The 21,047-nt window shown below is 37.9% G+C and overlaps 2 protein-coding genes across 11 annotated transcripts in view; both read left to right on the top strand.

Moving 5' to 3' along the window:
- The window catches only part of LOC123310662 (neural-cadherin), a 303,888-nt gene extending 287,706 nt beyond the window's left edge, over positions 1 to 16,182 (top strand). For 8 of the 10 annotated variants that reach the window (XM_044894221.1, XM_044894218.1, XM_044894217.1 and 5 more), the window contains 8 exons: positions 4,866 to 5,915; positions 5,973 to 6,246; positions 8,382 to 10,664; positions 10,725 to 10,914; positions 11,274 to 11,515; positions 13,546 to 13,749; positions 13,869 to 14,039; positions 14,726 to 16,182. In XM_044894221.1, coding sequence (XP_044750156.1) covers positions 4,866 to 5,915; positions 5,973 to 6,246; positions 8,382 to 10,664; positions 10,725 to 10,914; positions 11,274 to 11,515; positions 13,546 to 13,749; positions 13,869 to 14,039; positions 14,726 to 14,838 — 4,527 coding nt within the window. In that variant the 3' untranslated portion in view covers positions 14,839 to 16,182. Of the gene's footprint in view, positions 1 to 4,865; positions 5,916 to 5,972; positions 6,247 to 8,381; positions 10,665 to 10,724; positions 10,915 to 11,273; positions 11,516 to 11,806; positions 12,046 to 13,545; positions 13,750 to 13,868; positions 14,040 to 14,725 lie in introns of all 10 variants that reach the window. The other 2 variants (XM_044894220.1, XM_044894219.1) reach the window with 1 other exon arrangement.
- A 2,979-nt stretch (positions 16,183 to 19,161) lies between these two features.
- Positions 19,162 to 20,832, top strand: LOC123312016 (the record flags this gene model as incomplete). The annotated part of the gene is made up of 2 exons (XM_044896185.1): positions 19,162 to 19,490; positions 19,802 to 20,832. Coding segments are annotated over 2 exons (984 nt in total), but the record flags the coding sequence as incomplete, so codon positions are not given.
- Between the last annotated feature and the right edge of the window lie 215 nt (positions 20,833 to 21,047).

Raw genomic sequence — 21,047 nt, 5'->3', positions numbered from 1 at the left:
CTAAGGAGAGCTAAGAAGTTTGGGAGAAAATCAAATAGAAGATTGAAGCTACCACAGAGTATACAGCATACAGGGTCGAATCATTACATCGTTAGAGTAAAGGCCCTTCTTCCACCTATCTAAACTATCTAAATCATGTGAATAACTGGATCATCACAGTTCCTTCTACGAGATTCCAAGAGTTTATACGTTTCCAGTAAAAGAGAACGTCATTTCATGGAACGAGGAACTTCGGCAACAACAGGAAATGAAACAAACAGCATAACTCAAATGGTGTCTCAATCGTAAACAAAACACCGACTATAATAACTATAAACAGAAACGGAAAATCTGCAAGTAGTAAATGATAGCGGAAAAGAAAAACAAGACTTAGGAGAGGAAATGTGAAGAGCTATATTTGGACGGTACAAAATCATTCGAGGCAAATAAATCAATGACAATGGAACTTTTCGTTAACCCACCAAGAAGTTTGCTAACTGTATAGGTTGTGAATGTTAAATGAAAGATTTACATGATAATATCCTTAGGTATAGTCTCTGCTGCAATGAAGAATACTTCATCAATTATAATAATATCTACATCGATTTTCGATACATATAAGCTTATTGTTTCGAACCATATGCTTGTTGATTATATGCGTTAGTGGTTCTTCTATTCAACACCACCATTAGCAGTAGTCTGATGTTTAATCTGTAATGGGGATTTGATGTTCGCAGAAACGAGCTCTCAATAATATAATACGGGAAATTGCATTAACTTGCTGTGAAAGACAGGTAATATAATTCAGGGTTCAAGCGAACCATTAATGTTTGATTATGGTCAGAATAATGAACACTATTATTAATTGGTTCGAAAAATTTCCATTGGAGATGATACTTGATGCAAATATGGATCCAAAATATGGAATAATATAAAATAATGATATGAGATACGACAACTTTGTGATGCTTTTAGTAAGTAGGTATCAATTTTCGATGATTGTAGCGAAATTATATAAAAATTTTCTCCCTGATCAACTTTTCATGCATAATTAGTTTAAGATATCATAGAACCTCAATGCTTCAATACCACAAATATCTCTTACTTTCAATAAAACTGGGGAATATAATAGAAATTATCATTATTATATTGAGAAAGAATATTAAGAAATCTGAGAGTGTACTGATTCGAGATATTTCGAAGTTGGAAAATAAACTTCACCTGAAACAATTCTCAATGATGCAAAAAAACGTCCTTCACGGCAAGGTTCATGGAAAATTAATTCATTTATAAGCTTCCATCTTGAACTTCCCAAGACCGCTGGATCGACAAAAACTTCCAACAATAACTTCATTCAACATTGTTTCTGCTGAAAGCCAGTCAGCCTTTCCTTTGTACCTACTCAACCCATCTGTCCCATTCTTCTCGCAACTTTTTCCTGCGATATTTCAGACTGCCATAAAATTTTAGTGCCTTATTATATGGACGTATTTCGAAACTGCCGAGGAAGGGGAAGCAGAATCTTCCGGCCGAAAAATTTTCATTCTTACACTGCGGGATAAAGTTTTACGATTGTTTCGAATCTTTTACCTAGCGTAATTGATGGAGGTCCTCTTTATGCGTCTTCCTTCGTACGCAGGAAATTGGCTGTCAAGGAGTTATTACAGGCTGGAGGTTCGGTGATGATTTGATTCGATGGTGAATTACCTACAGTAATGAGTAGTAGTGCGAAAATCGAAAATAATTCCAACAAGAATTATTGGATATACAAAATGGTGCATGCGCTTATCACTACTTCAGCAGTTATAACTGATTATATTGAATTTGAGTGTAGGTATAACTGATATTTTTTCTGAAATAGTTTGTACATTTATTTATCACGATGATAGATTGATTTTACTGATAAAAACAACACTTAATCCGAATTTAATGCACTGCAGCTGAATATGAATATCAACATGATTTCTACCGTGCAATTTATACAAAAGAATGTTAACTCTTTCGATCGATTATTCCATATTATACAAAGGCTTTTGTTTATTGATTGTCCTCCTACAAAATGGTCCCAAACTATCTGATTTGTATTTTGGTATTTTGGTTCATATTCCATCATTTCATCTCGATGCATACAAATAACAAATGGAAAGAATATTTTATTGCTCGAATTGTCCCCAATTCTCTAGAAATTCTTGGGAGCGATGTGGAATCGACAATAAAATCCTTTTTTCGATCCAGAGAGAAGGTTCGATACCTTGCCTCCTGCAACGAAGTATTATGTCATTTCGAAAATGGATCTGCAGCATATTGGATCCTTTCAGTCCTCTACCTCGGACTATAAAAATTCCTTCCAAATTGGTATAATAGAACGGATGGATCTCCGAAATCCTATTCCATTCTGCAATTTCCCATATATCAGTCAATTTCCAAGAGGCAAATCCACAAGGATACCTGCAATGAGGGGGGAACCATGTTGGGAACTTTGAAGAGCTTTCATTTTTCCATATTACCTCCATGAATATTCCCTTCGTCCTTATTGCAGTAACTACAAAATGCTGAAATTCATAGTGGGAGCAACGTGAAGGTATTTGCAGAAGGCTTTCAGTTTTTGCTACTGTTGATTTCGTAGTTCTGGACAAGAGATGATTAATTGGGAACTCCCATGTGACCAAGTAACTCATTTCGAGATTACTCACTTTCGTTTGTTCAGCTTCTTCAAATAGTAGATATTTAGTACCGATAAATCTTCTGATCATACGGAAACCTCATCTTTCCAAATTTAAAATATTTCCAACAGTAATAGAATTATCCATCTAAGCATTTTGTAAATTATTAAAACAAGGCGAATTCAACAATCCTACTTGAAAAAAATATCGTGCGGATATACTTGTTTCCATCACTATTTCCAGAACAATATTTCACTCCTTAGTTTTTTGTCCAGGAACTAGTTAACGAGAGATGACCACAAATATTTTCTGTTATTGCGCCGCCTTGCACCATTCTAGCAACTTTGCCTACATCGAGACTATAGTTTAATGCTCTCGGCCGAATGCACCTTGAGGCCAATCCACATCCACCTTGGTCCTGATTGTTTCCGCACTCTGCTATCCTAGCAATTTAATTTTGTCCAACTACACCGTCACCGAGATGTTTGTTCCTGCCTACCATCAGTGGAAACTTTCCGAATTCCCGAATCACTCCATATCTGGAAGTTGGTTCAACTTGGTGGAAAGTTGATAGAAACAGAATAGAGCCATATTAAATGAACTCGTTTCGAAGTAGGTAGTTTTGCATTTAAATTAGTCGCCACCAAATTCAAAAACTGTCATGCATATTCATTTCGATTGTCTGGACGCTGTGTATATTAGTCTAAATGACTGGGATTTGCATACATACGACTTTTCATCTTCTGATGGGAGTCACAGGAATACTAGAAGTACTTGTGTATTTTTTCAAGAAACTCATTTCGATATTACTGGCTTTCGTTTGTTCAGCTTCTTCAAATATTTAGTACCGATAAATCTTCTGATCTTACGGAAACGTCATCTTTCCAAATTTCCAACAATAATAGAATTATCCATCTAAGCATTTTATAAATTATTAAAACAAGGCGAATTCAACAATCCTACTTGAAAAAAATATCGTGCGGATATACTTGTTTCCATCACTATTTCGAGAACAATTTTACCTCCTAGTTTTTTGTGAAGGAACTAGTTAACGAGAGATGACTACTACAAATATTTTCTGTTATTGCGCCGCCTTGCACCATTCTAGCAACTTTGCCTACATCGAGACTATAGTTTAATGCTCTCGGCCGAATGCACCTTGAGGCCAATCCACATCCACCTTGGTCCTGATTGTTTCCGCACTCTGCTATCCTCGCAATTTAATTTTGTCCAACTACACCGTCACCGAGATATTTGTTCCTGCCTACTATCAGTGCAAACTTTCCAAATTCCCGAATCACTCCATAGCTGAAAGTTGGTTCAACTTGGTGGAAAGTTGATAGAAACAGAATAGAGCCATATTAAATGAACTCGTTTCGAAGTAGGTAGTTTTGCATTTAAATTAGTCGCCACCAGATTCAAAAACTGTCATGCATATTCATTTCGATTGTTTGGACGCTGTGTATATTAGTCTAAATGACGGGGATTTGCATACATACGACTTTTCATCTTCTGATGGGAGTCGCAGGAATACTAGAAGTACTTGTGTATTTTTTCGCTCCAAAAAAATTATGAAAATAAAATTTCGTATTGCTGAGGTTTTAAGTTGTTCTAGTCTTCAGATCACTTCAAGAAATATCTTTTGAAACTTACTCGGTTGTTGAGAATTACAACCGAATGGAGTTGTTTTTTTATTTTGATTGTACAATGAAGCTCCGATTCAAGGACTCTTTTATAGATAGCGTTGAATTTCTTGAATGATTGTTGATATTTCACTTGAGAGCCAATATTTAAGTTTTTAGGCAATTGTACTTAATTCAACTCCTTCATCCTATCACTATTTGGGCATAAAATTGAAGGCTATGAATGAAAGACTGAGGATTCAGAACTTTTTAAAATAGTAGCTATAGCTTCTTTGTAGCCTTAGAAAAGCTGTCATCATAAGCTATGTAATTTTGACAGTTTTCTTCTCCCATTTTCTATACTGGGTGTACTTGTGACTAAAATGGAAAAAGGTAGATAATACAGTCTCCCTAACCCTATATTTTTTTAATCTTTCAAATTTAAGTTGCCATCTAAGATATAACCTCCGAAACTTTAGTAATTTTTTATATCGTGGTGTCCAGAAGTCGAGAAAGAAGTCTGTTCTAGTTCCAGTTGAACCTTCTATGATGAGATTGGTTGTTTATGACTAAATATCTGATTATCCTTCTCTTTTTCTAGCAACTCGACAGAGATCAACCAAACGGGCGACCGCAGTGGAGGTTCACAGTGTTTGCACAAGACGAAGGAGGTGAAGGTCTGGTAGGCTACGCTGACGTCCAGGTCAACCTCAAGGACATCAACGACAACGCTCCCATCTTCCCCCAGGGCGTGTACTTCGGAAACGTGACAGAAAACGGTACAGCCGGTATGGTGGTCATGACCATGACAGCTGTCGACTACGACGACCCCTCGGAGGGTACGAACGCCAGACTTATATACTCGATCGAGAAAAACGTGATAGAGGAAGAGACGGGTTCTCCAATCTTCGAGATTGAGTCGGAAACGGGCGTGATCAAAACTGCGGTATGTTGTTTGGACAGAGAACGGACTCCTGATTACTCCATACAAGTGGTGGCTATGGACGGGGGTGGTCTTAAAGGGACAGGTACCGCGTCTATCCGGGTCAAAGATATAAACGACATGCCTCCTCAGTTCACGAAAGACGAGTGGTTCACCGAAGTGGACGAAACTGACGGCGCTGCACTACCGGAAATGCCGATTTTGACAGTGACAGTACACGACGAGGACGAGACCAACAAATTCCAATACAAAGTGATCGAGAACAGCGGATACGGCGCAGATAAGTTCACCATGGTGCGCAACAACGACGGTACGGGCTCGCTGAAGATCGTGCAGCCTCTGGACTACGAAGACCTCCTCCAAAGCAACGGATTCAGGTTTAGGATCCAGGTCAACGACAAGGGCGAAGATAACGATAACGACAAGTACCACGTGGCTTACTCGTGGGTCGTTGTCAAGTTGAGGGATATCAACGACAACAAGCCTCAGTTCGAAAGGCCTAACATTGAGGTGTCTGTGTACGAGAATGCAGAAGTTGGGAAGAGCTTGGAAACGTTCAAGGCTACAGATCCAGACCAAGGTGGGAAGAGTAAGGTGTCTTACGCCATTGACAGGACGTCGGATAGGAAGAGACAGTTTTCCATCAACCAAGAAGGTACAGTCAGCATTCAGAGATCGTTGGACAGAGAAGATACTCCAAGACATCAGGTATGACATCGGTAACTTCCAATATCGTAGAATACGTTCAACGAAATATGATTTCAGGTGAAAATTCTCGCGATCGACGATGGTATCCCACCAAAGACTGCAACAGCTACCCTTACTGTCATAGTGCAAGACATCAACGATAATGCTCCCACATTCCTGAAGGATTACAGACCTGTTCTCCCAGAACATGTTCCTCCGAGGAAGGTTGTAGAATTGTTGGCTACAGACGACGATGATAGATCGAAGAGCAATGGTCCTCCATTCCAATTCAGATTGGACCCTGGTGCAGATGATATCATTAGAGCTTCGTTCAAGGTGGAGCAAGACCAGAGTGAGTTACATCAATTTTTAGTAGTTTAGAGTATAGGCAATATCACTGGATATAATCTTCTTCGAGATGTTCAAATTTCTAAGGTTTCATTATCCAAGAGGAGAGCTTATCAAAGAAGGACTAGAATACGTGTTATATTGTTCCGTACAAGTCAGTTTCTCGAAAACCTTCTTCGTATTTCCTTGAAGATGACTTTCCATCCGCGTTTTCTCCCAAATGCATGTGGAATTAATAGAATGCCACAGACAGTATTTGACGGAACATATTTGTTCAGTCTGACGCCCAGCAAAGTGTGGAGGCATACGAGTGTCTCTGATATGGAAATTTCTGACGCGAGTTTCTTTTTTGCCGATGGAATTATTGATGTTTGCACCCGTCACAGGCGTTTCCGGCCGTTTGCCGCAAAACAGCTCCAGAAATAAATGATCAAATTACGTTCTTCCAGTCGACAATGGAAAAGGAGTAGCTTCATCAACCATTCTGATTCCCTGGAGGTCCGTTGTATTACCTACGCTCATTTTTCTTTGATGAAATACATTTATCTGGCCCTTTCTCGGAAACGTTCGCATACAATTTCATCAGAAAAGCTCTCACTGCAAGACTTCCAAACATAAAGAATTCGTTTTCACTCTGAGTTCTCGGCTCTCGAAAATTATTTCCGTAATTACGAAAAAAACAATTTGGAACTTGATACACTTTTTAAGAGCCTCTAAAAGAGACGTGTGATCTACGCTATAATGATATGTTTATTCGATTAATTAATGTATTTTCATGCAACTGTACCAAATATCATTTTTGAGGAATGTTTTACCGAAAATGATAAAATATAAAATATACATATTGAAATTCCAACATTGAAAAAACCCCAGGGATATGGATGATTAGAGAGGATATTTGCAATTTTAATTGAAATTCGAGAAGGTCCTCGTTTCAATTCGAACATATCCTGTCTGGATCCCTTTCAAGCTTGAGAAGTAATCAGTCCTCTGGCAGCCGTTTCGCTTGAAAGTTATGAAAGAACATAATTACTCTTGAAGTATCCCATTTCAGAAAAAAATCCATCTGAGTATCGGAAAAGAAATATATTTTGTTTTTCATGGTATTCGAATCAAATCTATATAAATCTTTATGAAGGAAGCATTCAATTACTTTGGATGAATGACAAATTCTAGAACCTAATTAAATGAAAGAAATTAGCTTTTCACTTTCAATTGGCACCAATGATTTCCTTTCATTTTCATATACGATACGATGACGAATCCTCTGTATAAATGACGTCAGTTAAAACTTGCATATCATAAAAGTTAGTCATCTGTGTCCTGTGTGGAGTTAAAGCACGGTATGAAAGAAAGGGAAAATATAGGATTCAGAGAAAGCTCTCTGTTTAAGTATTCACAAACACCAAATTAATATTCATCATACAAATCAGGCTCTGTTCTTCACTCTCGATGAGTTCCATTCCTTGAGGGATTAAAACAATCTCATTGTTGGTCGAAACAATTCCCAAACAAATGAGAACAAAGTGAGTAAACCAAGTTGGTTTGTTGGTTTCTTCATCGGACGAGTGAGGCGAAATTCAGCAGTTTCATAATTACGAAAAGGGTCCGTAAGTCAAATAATGCCCACTCCCCAAGAATTATAATTCGGAAATTAAAACGCGGAAGTTCATTGTGGAAGAAATAATTATTTTCGGATGAAGGTGAACAATAATTGAGAAGAATTGAGAATTCGTTTGCGATTAAATTGATTTGTTGTTGTTGAATGTCTGAGTCTAAGACCTCTGTATCTAAGTAGGGGCTGCTCAAAAAAAATTATTTGTAAGACCCACAGTATTTTTTGTCAGGGAATCACCCCCTTAACTATTACTTTAACGAATGAACATGTTCTCCTTCAGGTGCGACAATGCATCAAATTTTGATAGAGGTTGATAAAAATCTTTGAAGATGGCATCTTTCCTGAAAAAAAAGGAAGCATATACTTATAGATTGTCCTCATTAAGCATGTTTCAAAGTAGCTAGCTTGTTTATTCTCTGATAAAGAGAACATCTGATCAAAATTCGCTTCGATTCTACTCAGAATAAGTTTACCTCCGGCGATCTAACATAATAATCTATTGGACCTTACCTTCCTTGCAGAGGGTGCAAACGGCGACGGTATGGCCATTATTTCCTCTTTGCGATCCTTCGACCGGGAGCAACAGAAAGAATACCTAATCCCCATCGTTATCAAGGACCATGGTAATCCTGCGATGACCGGCACCAGCACCCTGACCGTAGTTATAGGGGACGTCAACGATAACAAGATGCAGCCCGGGTCCAAAGAGATCTTCGTGTATAATTATCAGGGCCAGTCCCCGGAAACGGAAATTGGCCGGGTTTACGTCTACGATCTGGACGACTGGGACCTGCCCGACAAGAAATTCTACTGGGAGGGTCCCGAACATCCCCGCTTCAAGCTGAACGAAGATACCGGCATGATCTCCATGCGGCAGAACACGAGGGACGGCAAATACCACTTGAAGTTCAAAGTTTACGATAGAAAGCACACGCAGACAGACGTGCCGGCCAACGTGACCGTCACTGTTAAGGAGATACCACACGAGGCCGTCGTCAATTCGGGTTCCGTCCGCATAGCCGGAATAACGGACGAGGATTTCATCAGGATCTGGGACTACAAGACCCAGAGTTTATCCAAGAGCAAGGCGGAAAAGTTCAAGGACAAGATCGCCGACCTGCTGAATACTGATAGGGATAACGTGGACGTATTCAGCGTGCAGCTGAGACGCAAACATCCGCCCGTAACAGACGTTCGATTCTCCGCCCACGGTTCTCCATACTACAAGCCGGTGAGATTGAACGGCATTGTGCTGATGCACAGGGAAGAGATCGAAAAAGACGTAGGTATCAACATAACAATGGTGGGCATCGACGAGTGTCTTTATGAAAACCAAATGTGCGAAGGTTCTTGCACGAACACTCTTGATATAAGTGCCTTACCATACATGGTGAACGCTAACAAGACGTCCCTTGTTGGGGTTCGCGTAGACGTCTTGGCGGAATGCACGTGCGGCGCCAGAAATTTCAGCAAGGAAGAGAACTGTCGGAACAACCCTTGCTACAACGGTGGCAGATGCATAGAAACCAGATACTCGATAAGTTGTTCGTGTCCCGCGGGGTACAACGGGCCAAGGTGCCAACAGACGTCGAGGAGCTTCAGGGGCAACGGTTGGGCTTGGTACCCGGCTTTGGAGATGTGCGACAAATCGCATTTACACTTCGAATTTGCCACGAGGAAACCCGACGGACTCCTGCTTTACAACGGTCCGATTGTACCGCCGGAATCTGACGAGACCATGGTTTCCGATTACATTGCCGTGGAGCTCGAACGTGGTTTCCCACGATTACTTCTAGATTTCGGCTCTGGTACCTTAGAACTCCGGGTGAAGACCAAGAAGACCTTGGACGATGGAGAATGGCATCGCCTGGATATATTCTGGGACACGGAAAATGTGAGGATGGTTGTGGATTATTGTAAATCGGCAGATGTTGCTGAGCTGGAGGATGGGACACCACCAGAATTCGACGATAGCTCGTGTCAGGCTCAGGGGACAATCCCGCCTTTCAACGAATATCTAAACGTGAACGCGCCTCTACAACTTGGCGGTCTCTACGTTGAACAGTTCGATCCTACGCATTACCACTGGCAGTACATGCCTGTCGGAAAATCCTTCGACGGCTGCATCAGGAACCTGTTCCACAACTCGAAGTTATACGACTTGGCACATCCTGGTCTCTCGAGAAACAGCGCCCACAGTTGCCCACAAGCTGATGATATGTGCGGTAGAACAGAGTCGACTGCTAGATGCTGGGAGCACGGAACCTGCGTCGGCAGCTTCAACGAAGCGAAATGTCAGTGCAAACCGGGCTGGACGGGACCTTCGTGTACCATTCCAACCATCCCAACCACTTTCAAACCGCAGTCTTACGTCAAGTACGCTTTGAGCTTCGAACCCGACCGCTTCTCCACCCAAATCCAACTGAGGTTCCGTACCAGAGAGGAGCATGGCGAACTGTTCAGAGTTTCCGACCAGCATAATAGAGAGTATGGAATCCTAGAGATCAAGGATTCTAGATTATACTTCAGGTACAATCTAAACTCGTTGCGAACGGAGGAGAAAGACATCTGGTTGAGTGCTGTAGCGGTAGACGATGGCCAGTGGCATGTGGTGAGAGTTAATAGGTACGGATCAGCAGCTACGCTGGAGTTAGATGGCGGTGAAGGTAGAAGATATAACGAAACTTTTGAATTCACCGGACACCAGTGGTTGCTGGTCGATAAACAGGAAGGAGTTTATGCTGGGGGTAAAGCGGAATACACCGGCGTTAGAACTTTTGAAGTCTATGCGGATTATCAGAAAGGTGAGATATTACTATTGTGCTGTTGGAGTTGGGGTTGTTAACTCGAGTAAATTATTTTAGGATGTCTGGATGACATACGACTGGAAGGCAAGCATCTTCCTCTTCCACCAGCCATGAATGGAACGCAGTGGGGTCAAGCAACAATGGCGCGTAACTTAGAGAGAGGCTGTCCATCGAATAAGCCATGCGCCAATGTTATCTGTCCTGATCCCTTCGAATGTGTCGACCTTTGGAATGATTATGAGTGCACGTGAGTATATCAAGAAGATTGTCTATAATTGAAATCCAATGATGACTATTTAATTATTTTGTTTCAAAACTGTAAATCTTAATTTACTTCAATTAGCCCAGGCACTGAGTATAATCCGTTAGTTTCCGATATGTTGGTAGATTCTTTTTCATTTCAGCTTATTATTTACCTTTCACTCAACTCTCAGGATTTATTTTTCTTCTGTAGAAATATCTCCTCTGATTTATCTCCTTTATCTCTATGGTTTTCTTATTTCCTTTGATTTTGTCGAAGTGTGAAAAAGCTTCTTCTTGTAGTCTGATTTTGCTTCGTGAAAAAGAAACTGATTTCTCATGCATGCCGATTATTTTGTAACACAGCTGCGGTGAGGGACGAGTTATGTCTCCCGACAACAAAGACTGCATGGACAAAGACGAATGTTTGGATCTGCCGTGTCTCAACGGCGGTACTTGTATAAATCTGGAACCTCAATTGAGGTACCGCTGCCACTGTCTCGACGGGTTCTGGGGGGAGAACTGCGAATTGATCCAGGAGGGTCAGACACTCAAACTGAGCATGGGAGCTTTGGCGGCCATTTTGGTTTGCTTGCTCATCATTCTAAGTGAGCATCTTTACTGAGGAATAACTTAGGTTTACTTAGATTTAGCTAACATTAGCACTAGGGTATCACCTCACAAACGTAGAGATCGGAGAACAAATTCGAATTTGTTCTGCGTTCGATTATTATCATTGCTTGGTTGGATGTTCATTCACTTCTCGCACTTTACTAAGCATGTATTAGTTGTTGCACCTAGCTTAGCCCTTAGCCCCGTCTCCAAACATTAAATCTCAGTGCCGAAGCAGAGAAATTCTTGGTGAGTACTTAGTTTTAATTGTGCTTGTTGATCCATAGATGTCCGCAAGGTTACAAATTTCGTGATAACGGCTGTACTAATGTCAACGAATGCTTATGGACACCCTGTACTAACGGAGGTATTTGTAAAGACCATGAACCCCCATTTAGATATGAATGTATTTGTCCTGATGGATATACTGGGGGTCATTGCGAGTTGGAGTTAGCTATGTCAGGTGCTATTATGCCGTCCAAAGATTTTATTCTGGCCATAGTTATTTGTCTGTTGGTGCTATTAGGTAAGGTGCTCAAACTTAACTAATTCACAGTTGGAAACATCTCTGACAACGTTTTGAATAATCTGTACTCACCTTAATATATTATGGCGTGAATAATTCAGGCATTTGACAAAGATGTTTCTATACTTATATCTTTTCTCATTATTAGGAAAATTTCAACTTATGCTCGTTTATGGTTCATTGCATGTTCGATAATGTAAATTATAATTGCTTGCCTAATGTTGATTATGATTGATAACTGGTTTTCATTTTTCTATACTGAATGGATAATGAAGTACATCAAACAATAATTAAAGAATATAATGAATGAACTACTCAAAGAGAGAAAATCGAAACTGATATAATCCTTAATGACAATTTGGACAAAGAAAGTTATTTTGATGTTACACATGCGGAGAACGTTGAAAAATATCAACAAAAAACAAAAATTCAAATATATCGTATGGAATTTATTGATTAAATATCAAATAGTATAGATACAGGCGATTGAACATATTCTATCATGTCCTTACGTAAAATTGCATGTTGTCGAACTCTTTTTTTCTTTTAGGCTGCATCTGACTTGAAACTCTGAAGAGTTCAATGATGGAGATATTGTGAAAAATATATTTTCGAATTGCACCAAGCACGTGATATTAAATATTTCATATTTCCTCACGGATATCAGTCGGATATGTGCTTTTACAAAATTTTCTCTGAAGGTTTTTCACAAATCCCATTATTATGATATGAAATCTGAAAATATTCGGTGAGCTCTCCTTGAAAGGTTCATTCTTGAAACCACTCGATATACTTATATTGATCTCAGTAAATTGGATGCCTTTTTAGTAAATTTCTGGAAACTCAAATCGGCAACATCTCTCCTCAAATTCTTGAAGAATAAGTGCTCGTTCGTTCAGGATTCATTATGGAATCCCAGTAAATGTTTCCCAAACTTGTTTACTTTTTATTCTGCTATGGATATCGGAATTCGAATGAATAATCCCAATAGGAGAAGATGAATATGTTTCTTGTTGGATTTAATTGGACAGTCGACTTATAATCTTCTTGGAAGATATATTAAGAACGCAACTATGAGGAGCTCATTAGTGTGATATTCTTGGAAATTTTCTCCTGTCAATTTATATCCTTCCTGGAAATCTATTGAACACAATTTCAAGTATTTTCGCCATCAATCACGAACCTCTATTATTAGTCGAAGAGAAAATACACTTATTTCCCCCATTTTAGAGCATTAAAACGAAATTGTGAATATCGTCTAATTGCATCCCTCGCTTTTATTGAAATGTTACCAGAAAATCATTCATTATCAATATTTCCACATTGTTCATCTTTGTGCTTGCCTTCTTCAAACCATTCCATTTTGACAACAATTTTCACGAGTTTTGCCGTAAATTTGGATATAGATGTCTTAGAGTCGAATGAAGAGTTGATGTCAACATGGTATGATTCTGATCAAGTGTCGATCCATTGACTAAAATAATTCATATGAATTTCCAGTTTTGGTTTTGGTATTTGTGGTGTACAATAGGAGAAGAGAAGCGCATATTAAATATCCTGGACCCGATGACGATGTCAGAGAAAATATCATCAACTACGATGATGAAGGCGGTGGTGAAGATGACATGACCGCTTTCGATATAACTCCCCTCCAAATACCCATTGGTGGGCCTCTTCCAGAATTAGCACCTCCAAAATTAGGATGTGAGTACACAAAAAAATTATTTATCAATATAAGAACCTTTTTTATAAAATGGCTAATTGACCAATGGTACTTACATGCTTTGTATTCAATATTTTTATGATTTATTTTCGAATTTCAGTTTCAATGTTGGGAGTTGGACTGGGCCCTGAGCCAAACGTTGGAATGTTCATCGAGGAGCACAAAAAACGTGCCGACAGCGATCCAAACGCGCCGCCCTTCGACGATTTAAGGAACTACGCCTACGAAGGTGGCGGCAGCACAGCAGGATCCCTGAGTTCCTTGGCTTCCGGTGAGTTTCAGTTTTAAACATCAAATATGACAAGGCGAGTATTTGGCATCATTGCTGTTGTCCCGTAGTCTTGAAATGAGCACAATTGGGGAATCTACAATGTCATAACACAGCTGAAGATTTTGTAGAAGGGCTTGGATAGTTCATATATAACGTTAGTCAACTCTTACATCAAAGAAATGTTCGGAATCTAGACCTAGACACTTTCTACCCTGAAATATTTACGTTTAAGAGTTGATGAATTTATCCAGGCGCTGTACATTTAATGAACTTGGGGTCCTCAATATTTCTCCAATCACTCGAAATTCATTTATTTGTTTATCATATATGGACACCTTTTTCGATAAAATATCAGGAATTGTCTCTGAAATATTCTATCTTGAAAACCAGTCGCATTTTCAGAATTATTTTTTTTATGTGTTTCCTTACTTATTATCTTTTCATACCCATGGTAGATAGTTTTTCCGATAGAATATTTGGATAGCCCGTGAAAAATATTATCATATTGATGGTTCAATTCGTAATAAACCACAGAATCCACTGACTCATACTGTACATGAATTGAATATATCGAAAAAGTAGCATGTTCAATCGCCCTTTTGCTATAGAAATACTGCACAGTAGGTTCATTTGTGTAGATGATTCTCACGTAAACAAAAACACCGTTATAGTTCGACTCATTCCAGGCACTGACGATGAAACTCAGGAATACGACTACTTAGGAGCGTGGGGTCCCAGATTCGACAAGCTGGCGGACATGTATGGGCAGGGAGGTGAGACTGAGCTGGAAGAAGAATAAAGTGCGTTTGAGTTAATTGTGAAAGACATATTCCTTCACCCCAGATCGCTTAACACGTATTTTACGTGCTCGATAAGACTGTCGCAGTTTTACTGCATATATAAATAATTTGTAGAAAATTTATATATGGGCAAAACTTGTGTTATCTCTCATTCCCAGAATTGCTGGTTCAGAAGTTTTCCATCAAAGTTACCACTGCGTGTAAATTGCGTAGATTCATCGGGAACACCCGTCAGGAATCGAATCGAAATCAGCGAGTGCCCCATTATTACCAAAGATTTGAATCTTATATATGTATCGTCCTAAGATGTAATATAACTATTTATTAAGCAACGAATTTTATATTGACTCGTGCGTTCGGTTCTTCGGGTAATTCTCCTGTCACGGAAAGAGGATAGGATTCCAGCAGCCTCCCAACTTTCTTTTGTCAACCCACTGCCACTATTTTATTAAGTAGTACCTAACTATCCTGCATGTTCAATGGAGTACTTTCAACCGGAGAGATTCAGCGAGTTTTGCCGAGATGTTGCATATATTTGATTTGTAAAGCACATGATTACCTATCCATTTTCATGTATCGTTGAGCCAGTATTCCTACAGTTTGATAGTAGGCAAAGTCATTAATTTATAGGTCAATTTTAAAAATTAGATTTAGTCGATTGTGCGTGGAAGAATGCAAGTTGGACTACGTGAGTTTTTATCATCACACCATTTCTCTGTGATGGATTATTTTATATCATGTTGCTCACTTTCGATTTTGATCATGAAAGATTGCTGCGAGAATTCAATAAAGAAATGAAAATTCATATCAAGAATACAATCAATGTGAAGTAACCCATTACAGATGAAGCAATTTTAGATGTACATAATAATCGTGATCATACAAAACCGAGCACCATATGTTGCCATATTGATGATAAACCCCTTATTTTGGCGCTCACTCTTTTTGTTGTAGTTTGTGTAAAAACATGGATCAAATGGGTAAAGATGAGTGAAAGGTTGTGCGTCAGTGCCAATTATTATAACTAATATAAATGTAATGAAATTGAATGCTGTGTAACTATAATTAATATTATGTGTTTGCACTTGTGTATTGTTTAAAGATGTATACCTAACTATTCTTATGAAATCGCACCATATAAACACCACTCAGCGATCATTTGTCGATACTCATTCTGTCAATTCAAATACTCATTTCTTAGACTTTAGTTGAGTGATTTCTAGTGATTTTTTTGTAAATTATTCGAGTTTTGTCATGATGAGTTCGTAGGATATTTATGTACCTTTTTTCTAAAAGAAATAATTTCAGATTATAATGACTTGAATAAAACTCCTAGAGAAATATTACATGTTTTTTTCATCCCAACCTGAATTCAAAAATGAAAAAACACAAAATGTGGCAAAATAAGGCACGACTTTTCAAAATTCAGTAACTCTGCAAGGCCGGTCTTGTCTCCCTTCGAAGTTTGGCATTAAGCAACTTTTTATTTCCTTGAATATTGATATGTTGATTTTGGACCTGAAATTTCCACTGTTCAACACATCGAATCGTCTCGAAAAAATTCAATATTTTGGATTGGTCTAATATAGAATTAGAATCTAGGAACGTTTATTCTTAGTTTCAAAAAAATCTCTTATCATTTGATCGATCCAGATTGTTTTTTTGAGTCAATTTGTGAGAAAATGGCATTAAAAATTCATCAACTTCAACCTACATCGTGCAGAATATAAATATGAGGTACATTTTTGTGGGAGGAAGATAAAAAAGTTGTACCGCCGTAGTTATTGCTTTATATTCTCCTCAGGCTATCATGAATCTCCACGTATTCATGATGAACGAGCATATTTTTTCATCTGACATGGATAGTTCAACCTCGGGACAATGTTCTATCTTCAAGAATGTGAGCTACCCAAAAAAAATTGTAAATGTAAAACTCATAGTAATAAAATTATGCTTTTATAGCGTATAAAACCGATAACTGTACTGTATTGTAATAAAGGAAATTATTGAGAATAATTCTAGGATGTGAGTCAATCGATAAATATGAATAAGATATTGAGAAAGTTGGCGTGTTTATTCGTCATATTAAAAAAATTCGGTTCATTTCAGAATGAAATAAGATAGCGAAGTGCTATTGGCGTTTTCCATAATTAATGATAAAAAATAAATCATTAAATCGATTCGAAATATCAAAAATACTTGAAGAAATGAGAAGAGCTCTGATGGAGTACAGCGCTTCTGTTGGCTTGTTTAAATTCATAACCAAAGCGGACGCCCATTCGGGTACTACTGAACTCTCCCAAATCTGCTTGGATCACAGAAAACAAATTTTCTAATATGTTTGAAAATACAAAATCGATCGAGTGGCAGACGAGTGCTCCAATATAAATTAAGTCTTCAAGGTTTGTACAAAATTTGAGCGCCATTGGTTTCTGATATACGCTCTACTAGCGATATGCGATCCTCGCTAAATTTTGCATTGTTTTTAGTCAATATCAGAAAACTATTTATTGAGGCTCAGTTTTTTTTTCCAAAAAAATTGGATGGTCATAATTCCGAAAACATTAAGCAGATTTTTCCAGTGACTACCGAAGCTTTTTCTTTCGGAAGTTACGATTCATCTATCGTTCTTGACTATTTTTGGCTCAAAGTTCATAAAATTACAGATATTAAATTATTCAAGCAAAATGCCTAGGATCAAGCGGGCAAAAACATTTTATATGTTTTGATATGTTACGCTGAAGTCATTTCTAAAGGTTGTTGATATCAAACGACACCAATTGAAGCAAGAAATTAAAACAAATGATCTTCAATAGGCGGCATCGCATTATTTCAAGAACCAATTTCAAACGAAAAGGCTATATACACCTCCGCTTTGCGTGACTATCTCCCAAATCGACAGTTGAACATAGTCGATACTGCTCTGCAGTTTACAAAAATCACGAAAGCGGTAATAACATGTTTCGAGATTGAGGATTCTTATGTCTTATGGACATACCCATCAACTTTGCTTTTATTACCACCTCTACTGTATCATTACTTCGGTCCAAAATTAAGTAGGAGAAATATGGTATAAAATGAGGATGAGCAACCTTAACATTGACCTTTTGGTAAGTTTCGTTCCTTCATATCCCTTCCTTCTCTTGTGAAATTTCCCACATCGAATGAAAATTACGAATGCGTTATAGACTCAGTCGGTACGTAGGGAAAGTGCTGGAAAATGTTTCATGGAAATATAATTGTTTGGGTAAGTACTTTTTTGGACCTATTCGGTAATTCATACACTATTGTTAAAAATGTAGAAATATTGCATGTAACTTCTTGCAGTAAAATAAAAATTGTTAGAGCCTTGATGATGAAGTTTGGAGTGACAATAAAAATGATCTTTTTTCCACATTCTTGTGGAAATTTGCTGTTGCCAAAGGAATACTAGTATCTTCTTCAACAATATTTGTTTCCGATTATTGAATGTGAAGAAAATCGAAAATTCATCAGGATAACATATAAATGTCTGAATTAGTAACACAAAATGTTATTGTGAAACCCGTTTCATTTGTCATACACCCCAATTTCGAAGATTGTATCTAAATTGCCAGAAAGTAACAATTAACTTCGTTCTGCTCATAAATTCAATGATTTGAATAATTCAACCGTTTCTATGTCAGCTAATGAACGTAGTTCAATCGATTTCCACTCGCCAAAATTGATCCCATTCCGAAAAAATGTAGAAGTGGGTGTAAATGAATTGACGAAGTTTTAATTAAAAAGATCATCAATCAGAAAATAAATCATCGAGGAGAATAGCGAATATAAATGGGTCAACCCACATCGATTCTAGGTAATTTATGGTTTGTTCCACAAACCATACCGATGTTTCGGAATAATTATTTTTAACATGTGATTCCATTACCTATTTAGCAATACAATCGCAAGTATAAACAAAAATAACTATCAGGAATCATTTCCTCCATTTTTGTTGCATCTTTGGTGAACCATTATCTATTTATCTATCAAGAAACTTTTCAAATCTCATATTCTAACAGAAATTATCAGTTCTTTGTCCCCTAGCAAAACGAATGGTTCTAGGACATAGGCCATTCCAGGAGTGATTTTCAGAGAGGGAGATAATTTTATATTTGGAATTCTGTAAAGTGTTTGTTGATATGAAATAAATATCTTTATGATCATAATATATGCTATGGAAAATAAAATCATTTCTCAAAGGGCCCTCTCATAACCCCCTCACTGGAATTGCCTTTGCTAGAACCTCAGCCGTCTATAGAGGCTCCATAGAAAAAGTTGTCTCTGAGAGGCTCCTTTAAAAAGCTGTGCTAGAACAATGTTTCATTGGAATTTATCTTGCACAGACACTTTGTTTCTGCGTTCTACCAAGAGATGGGGCCATTATACCTTTGAGAGACAGGAAGGGAAAACTGAGCCTTGTTGAGTGGACTGATTACAATTATCGAGAACCAGAAGGGTACGGTACTTATGCTTTTGGTTACGAAATCGAAGATCCAGAGAACAATAATGTTCAGTTCAGAAATGAGGAAAAACTAGCTAATGGAAGCGTGGTAGGCAGTTATGGTTATTTGGAACCAAATGGCGATGTGTTCTTGGTCACTTACATAGCTGATGAGAGGGGATACAGGTTCGTTTAATATTTCTATTTTTTTATCATGAAATTTTCTTTTGCTTTCCTTAATTTTCACTACAACATTCCTGGAACGAGCTAATATCATAAATAACTGTTCAGCCAAAAAAAAATAATATTGTTTCAATCAAAAAGGCTCAGATTGTCATGATCATCCCATAATCTAACAGGTTCAAGTGAAAACAGCAGTATTTCGAATGATCCCTAAAATTTTTCATTGATTCCTAACAGCACATTTTGAGCACACTTCCCAATTCATTAATCACAAGTGCATATCCTTTCCTAAAACAATATCGATATTTTTTCAGGGCAAGTTTCGAAAATCCTTTGAAACTCAGTTTCTTGAGGCCCGAGACCTCTGAGACGTCTAATCACGAATCAAAGGAACCAAAAGAAGAGGCTGAAAAAGTAGAAGCATTATCATCTCTTCGAATAGTAACTCCGGACGAAGGAACGCCAACCCAACAACAGACATCGAATAACAATCATGCAAATCAACCCTTGACTCATGAAGAGTCCAATGCATTTTATTATCCGCAGAATATTTTGGGGAGTGCAGGATTCAACCAAAATCAAGCCGGAGGGACAAATCATCCTTCCTCCAAACCTCAAGAACCGTTCTCCAACTTCAATTCGGAAAAAGAGAGCAATGCGTTTTATTATCCACAAAATATTCTGGATAGCCCAGATTTCAACAAACCGGGAAATTTGAGCAATCAGTTGATTTTCCAGAAAAATCATAACAAGACAGACGATATCCAAAAAATCGATTCTTCTGCTGATAATGGCATTGTTATTTCTAATTTTCAACTTCCATCCAAAAATGAACCGAAGGATGATTCAGTGAGAGATCACGCGAATTATGAATCGACAGAAAATTACAGAATCTGGAGTTCATTCAATTTGAAAATGCCATCTAAAAGGTTTCCTAGTCCACCTTATGTTCAAAGAAATAAACTATGATCATATCATATTGAAGTGTGATGAAAACAGTCTTATACTGGGTCTATGGAAACATAGCAGTGGAAGTCAATTTTGAAATCATTGATATCATGGAGTTTTTATAGGTTCAATTTGCAGTACCTCTCAGGAGTTTAATCCGTGGTTCAGATAGAAATTTCCAATCTTCGATTTTGTACTTCCATTATGGACTATAACAAATATAAACTATATACCTAACGAGATGATTTCAAACTGTATATATTGTTAATGAATAATTTATTATTTTATTTATGTTTGTATGGAAGAATAAATCTGAGGAATCATATAGATAGATTTTTCAATACCCTACCCTAAATTTCGATCTGATTTTGAGGCGAGGGACGATTTTGAATAGTGAAAAATCATCTTTTCCCCATTTTAGTAGGTTTATACAAAACCCTTCCTTTTAAATGAAATTTGATACTCTAAAACAACTTCTGGAATAGTTGCCCATAAGCTACTTGTTGTTTATCGACAATGCAGAAAATAATGACCTCTCACCTCATCAATTCCATATTTTTAGTTGAATAGGTACTCCATAGATGTCTCTGGGTCTGATTGACCCATAGAGAT

This window comes from Coccinella septempunctata, chromosome 4 (assembly GCF_907165205.1).
Source record: "Coccinella septempunctata chromosome 4, icCocSept1.1, whole genome shotgun sequence".
In the NCBI taxonomy this organism is placed as follows: Eukaryota; Metazoa; Arthropoda; class Insecta; order Coleoptera; family Coccinellidae; genus Coccinella; species Coccinella septempunctata.
The sequence above is the reverse complement of the archived record's forward strand: the minus strand, read 5'-3'. Positions and strand labels throughout refer to the sequence as shown.